This window comes from Henckelia pumila, chromosome 3 (assembly GCF_033568475.1).
Source record: "Henckelia pumila isolate YLH828 chromosome 3, ASM3356847v2, whole genome shotgun sequence".
NCBI lineage: Eukaryota > Viridiplantae > Streptophyta > Magnoliopsida > Lamiales > Gesneriaceae > Henckelia > Henckelia pumila.
The window spans coordinates 31732719-31738771 of record NC_133122.1 but is presented as its reverse complement, the minus strand read 5'-3'; the positions used below and the strand labels follow the sequence as shown (position 1 = coordinate 31738771).

The following is a 6053-nucleotide window of genomic DNA, read 5'->3' as shown; positions in this document are numbered from 1 at the left end:
ATGCTTCTAAAAAGATTCAGATGGATACATGACGTACATGCATGCGAACATGGTATATATATATATATATATATATATATATATATATTATAGTGATCGAACTTGGAATGGATATTGAATTATTGGATGAAAAAGAAGGAATATTTTACTGACCAAGCATGCAAAGTAACAATGGTGGTGGTGTCATGTGATCAAATGGAATTGATTCTCTCTGGTTTTTAATTTTCACTACAAGTTTACCTGAACCACATAAGCCTAGCTAGCTACTCGTCAGTTTACTTAGGATTCATTCATTCTTTTTGCAGCACGTGAATTAAATCCATGTTTTTATTCAGACACTACAAATTGTTTTTAATCTTGTTCTTATAATTTGATTTATTTTGTATATTTAATCTTTGATTTTCGTCATGGAACGCAGAAATAGCAACGGATATATATTATTGATTGCCTGTATAAATATATGGATGATCTTGCGTTAGATGGAGGGGAAAAACATATATAAAAATTAAACAAATAAAAAGGTTGTGGTTGATTTCGATCGAATTTAAGCCCTGTTGATTAATATATATATATATATATATATATATATATATATATTCGCATCACTAAAACACGATACCGGATTTTAGTGGTCGGAGACGAGTTGGACATCATTGGTTACCGGATTTTAGTGGTCGGAGACGAGTTGGACATCATTGGTTGGACAGCTGAAAATTTATATATATATATACAATTTTGCTATCCTGCCCACTCACCGTGCCCACCTAATGTGCCCACCATGAGGTGGCACTCAACTATTAGATATATATATATATTAATGGTATAAATCAACTGTATGTATTCAAACCCTAATGCAAATTTGCCTCCACCACTCAAATAATGTCTTCCCCTCGTAATGCCTGCAAGAAAAGGGAATATTGGAATACAGAACAAAATTTTTTCAATCTTTTCAGTAATAATGCATAGGGAATCATGGGAAAAGGTATAATAATTGACTTATATATTTTTTTCTGTAACTTCTTGATCTTCAGCCTATGCACATTAAATTGTCCACTACTTTTCACCATCTGTCCTCGTGACACATCCAAAAGATCAAAACATGAAACCGAGGAAAGTTCTATAACTATCAAAATCCTTTAGATTTCTCTTTTGAAATCCCATATTAAAGAAACCATTTTATACTCCAAAAAAAATAAAAGGAGCTAATTAGGGTCCCATAAAAAGGAGGAATCACTAGTATATAAACCCCCATCAATCCATTTTTCAAAATCATCGATTTCAAACCACGCTATAGCAAGCAGATATACTCGATCCGATTCATACGTCGATATTGTTTCGTTTTCGTACAAGGTGAGACATGCTTATTGGCTTCATGCCCTTGCGCATGCATGTTATAATAGGCTTCTTTCGTGCCGTTTGTTTGACAAAAATATAGTGTTATATATATAAGACGGAAATGTACGTACGTACTTTAAATTCAATAATCTTCAATTTCAAAAGCTTGAGAATCAAGAATATATATATAGAGCTTGATTAATTGTTGCCATCATACATTCTTATAAAGTGTTGCTATAACTTTGTTCTCTTTATATATAAAACATTAGACACACGATGAACAAGGAAGGAGATTGGTTGTGTCCCGCATGCCAGCACCTCAACTTCAAGAAACGAGACCCTTGCCAACGATGTGGCTGCCCCAAGAACGCTACGGCGGTCGACGTTTCGTCCTACTCGATACTGCAGAGAACCGAGCCCATGCCTGGAGACTGGTATTGCGGCGGTCTGAATTGCGGTGCACACAACTACGCCAGTCGAACGAGCTGCTATCGATGTGGCTCACCCAAGGACTGCTGCGGTTATGGGGCCGGAGCGATAGCGTCTGCCGGTTACGCGTATGATTCCATCCCCGGTTGGAAAAGTGGAGATTGGATTTGTACCAGGTTTGTTCGAAAGAAACATGCATGGGATTAATTAATGCATGTTCATCTTTAATTAGATATGCACGTTGCAATAATGTGTGTATGCTTTAATTGAAAATTGGTGATCTGTGACGAATTTTGAATTAGTGGACATGATAGAATTCTTGAAATGTTCACCATTTTCGTAAAATAAGTATACGAAGTTGTTAATCTTTTGTGCCTCGTAGTGCTCACACACGGGCTTACGACCCGAGGCATGACATGGCATGGCGAGCACATATATTTTATTTTAACAAATAATAATCAGTTGGTTTTTCGAGGAAAATGTCGAGTTTAAGATATAATTAAGTTAAAAAAGGAGAGTCAAAAATATTATAAAATTATTGGATCGTACGTACTATATATGTAAAATATTATAATTATGCATTGTTTGATGTTGGTCAGATTTGGATGTGGCATGCATAACTACGCTAGCAGGATGGAGTGCTATAAATGCAAGACACCTAGAGATTTTGGTAAGCACGTAAGTGCTATATATATTTATATATTTATTTATTTCTCATTGTAATTAATATTTCATTAATTAATTCTTTTTTCCCCTTGTAGGAGGAGAATTCTAAGGGAAACCAAAGAGATAAGGTGTTTAACGCTCTATACGAGTGATGCAATATGTAATATTTATCTTTTTGCGTGAACAAATAAAGCTAATGAAAGAGCTTGACATATATATATGTGTAACATTCTTCCCAATCAAGTTTAGTTCATGAAATGTATTGCTTTTTTTCGATCCCCTTGATCACCATTTTATATATATAGTACTTGTTTTTTATCATGTTTCCGGCCCTCTAGCTTAATTTGTGTAATTCCACGTGGGAATTTTTTTTAAAAAAATTTACAAATAAAAATAAAACACGTGCAAAGTAAAAGGCTGCATTATGAGTCAAAGATATATTGAACAAAAGATTCGTAAGAAATCAAGATTCATGGAATCTCATGTAGAAATACATAGTTGAATTCAGAAAGCCCCCATCGTTTCGAAGCAAACAAGAAATCAAGGTTTTAATAATGAAAGTAGATAAGAACCAGATGCTCCCACTTTGGCAACAGTACCAATGCCACTCCTACTTTTTGTTGATTGAATTGAATACTGAAGGGGACTTGGGATTAGATGACTGGGGTCAAAAAACAAAAATTAATTTGCACTATTTTAGCCTTCCGCATCTAATGTTCTCTGTTTTGGTACAATAACTTTTTATGAATTTTTAATCCATTCTAGCATAACATTATATAACCAATATCCAATGTTTCGTCAGCTAGCGCTCAAAAAATAAACTAAGTTAAAAATAGTACAGTAACTATATCAAATTTGTATTTTCTTTAAATATTTTATTTGTTGTCATCTGCATAGTACAAATTTATCCATATCATATTTCGGTATTTCCTGCTTAACTATATATATGCCCCTCTACTAAGATTTACTTGGATCTTATTTGAGAGAATTATTGATAACATAATAATCATTGTGATTAATAAATAATGACATTATGGGCATTGTTTGGTTTGATGTATTATTAATCTATGTATAACTTATCCCATTTAATTCCGCGTTATTTTCGTCATATTATTTATCAATTTATTAATTATTAATTTTACATCAATTAAATCAAATAAATTATAATCTATTCATCAAATCAAATAATATATTAACTATTTTTTCTTATTTATTTTTAATTTACATTATATTTCTCATCTATGTATTACTTATCCTATCACTCAAACCAAACGGTGCAATTGAAAACAATATTTTTGATTATTTCTTGATTCAAATCAAATTTAGAATGTTTCTTAATGTGTAGTTCTACAGATATTTATTTCTTTTGGGAAATGGAAACAGATGGTTCTATTTCTCAATCTTTCTGACTTGCTCCTACGGAACCAAGGTCGAAAAGATTGAGAAAATCAGTCCTTCACAACCACTGATGAAGGAATATATATCTTATTGTAATAAAAATATGTATGCTGATCAAGAATTATAATAATTATCATTAATATGATCCATTAATGAATGTGTACATGATGTCAAATGGATAAAGTATAGAAGAGGTAAAAATTAATAACCCGTTAACCGGCAGAATTTTACATCAAAAATAAAATCAATATATAGAACTGAATCAAAACTAATAATCTTAGGATTAGTATAAAATATTAAATTAATTCTCAGAAAAAATTAAAATGAGAAGCTTTATTTAAAAATATAATATAAATTTGAAGTAGTAAAAAATAAATGATATTGAAAAAATAAATTTATTTTGTTTGATTAATTTATTTTAAAATAAAAAATTATTTTTTTGGTTAATATTTCTTTAAAAACCAAACCACAAGCTCTATAATCTATTATTTTAGAGTATTTTTTATTCGTAGAACACAAATTGAATCACATAAATTAATTTCTTTCACCGATAGTTGCATAATATTTTTTAAATTAATACATAAAAATCGATTATATTATATATATGCGTGTGTATATATTTATAAAAATAAATAACTGGTACACATTATTTTTAATAATTAAATAATAATCATAGTACTGACTAATCAAATTAAATTCATTGTATATACAAAAACAATAATAGAACTAAATTTTAATGAAAAACAACAGAACTATACTTTACTAAATTGTATTATTTATTTTAGTGATTTTAGTAATTATTATTTATAATGTTGATGGGACTATATTTTTATATAGGGTCTTCCAAAAAATTATTATCTTATTATTAATTAAAATTATTAATTTAGTACATTGGTTCAAATCGAGACCGAGAAAACATTATTTCATAAAATAATTAATTTATCGAATATTAAATTATATAGGTTTTGCTATAGATTGATAGGATATTTTTTTAGGAAAAAATATTTTGTAATCGGCCCTAATTTTTTCGATCTTAATTATTTAATTATATTTTGGTAGACTATTTAGTTTTAGTGATAACAAATAATGGTTTGTTGTATTATGTTCTAGCTGCCTATATTTGTAATATCACAAGTATAAACCGTTCAAGATAACTCAATCCAATTCAGAACTGTTTCAGAGCTCACCAACCATTCAGAAAAATATAAATTGTTTAGATTAATCAACCGCTCAAGAGAGTTCAGGAGATTTGAACTGCTAACAAACAATCAACTAGCCTACAACAGTTCAAGAAACTCAAGCCAACGACCGTTGAATATATTGTCATTGAACTGCTCAATCCATTTCAAAGATCGTGCTAAGGAAGTCACTCTTCACATACTTCAAGAGAGCAGACACAAATAAATATTCAATCTTTACCAAAATTAATAATTATGAAATGTCTACTTTAACTATGGCAGCAACCGTTTTCATCCATGTATGAAAAAGGTTTTCCAAGCATTTATGAGAGGGTACAAAAAGTAAAGATAAGTTAAGACATCTTTAGTTCTTACATCTAATGAAGGCTTCAGTCGAACGTTGACTAAGTTATGATCTATAAATAGAGGATGTCAAGTGATGTTTTAAAAGACACGGAACTTATGCGCATTGAAAATCACAAACCTGCATTCTCAATAGGACTATCAAAGTTTTTACATCATCTTTACTTAGATTGCCCACTCTCAAGAATACCTATCAGATTATCAAATATCACTAAGGGCTTTGAGTCAACCGTTCATCTTAAACTATTGAAAGAGGTGTTCAACCGTTTGAATCCAATTATTCATTTATTTTACTATACTTGTGTATTTTTTGTTGTTGTAAGATGCGTGGTCTTAACCAAGTTGATTACTATGAATACCAATTTAGGTCGAATAATACCAGATTGGAGTGACTTACGTTGTATACAAGAATTGTATAAGTCAAAGTCTTATAATATATTTCTTCTTTAAGTGGATGAAGGTGGGATCGATGTATATATAAGAATTTTTCTTTCGAACTTCTATATATATTTTTTATGTTATTTACTTAACTGGCTCGTATTTATCTCGTTGATTTTGCTATCTTTGAGTATAAAACATTATAAAAACTTTTGGATCATTTTTCGTACTACTTTGTGGTTTAATCGTTTTTAATGTTTGAGAAAAACTTATCTTGTATAGCTAACTCTATCAACACCGTTTGCA

At 30.2% G+C, this 6053-nt stretch overlaps 1 protein-coding gene across 2 annotated transcripts; it reads left to right on the top strand.

The window, feature by feature from the left end:
* The first annotated feature begins 1302 nt into the window (after positions 1-1302).
* LOC140893612 (RNA-binding protein involved in heterochromatin assembly dri1-like) lies at positions 1303-2631 on the top strand. 2 transcript variants are annotated; one of them, XM_073302697.1, is made up of 4 exons: positions 1303-1350; positions 1605-1940; positions 2364-2442; positions 2526-2631. In XM_073302697.1, the coding sequence occupies exons 2-4, from the start codon at positions 1612-1614 to the stop codon at positions 2580-2582; spliced, it is 465 nt and encodes a 154-aa protein (XP_073158798.1). In that variant the 5' UTR covers positions 1303-1350; positions 1605-1611; the 3' UTR covers positions 2583-2631. The 2 variants fall into 2 exon arrangements, with proteins under 2 accessions (XP_073158798.1, XP_073158799.1); XM_073302698.1 differs by having other exon boundaries at positions 2364-2434; positions 2526-2579.
* Positions 2632-6053: the final 3422 nt, after the last annotated feature.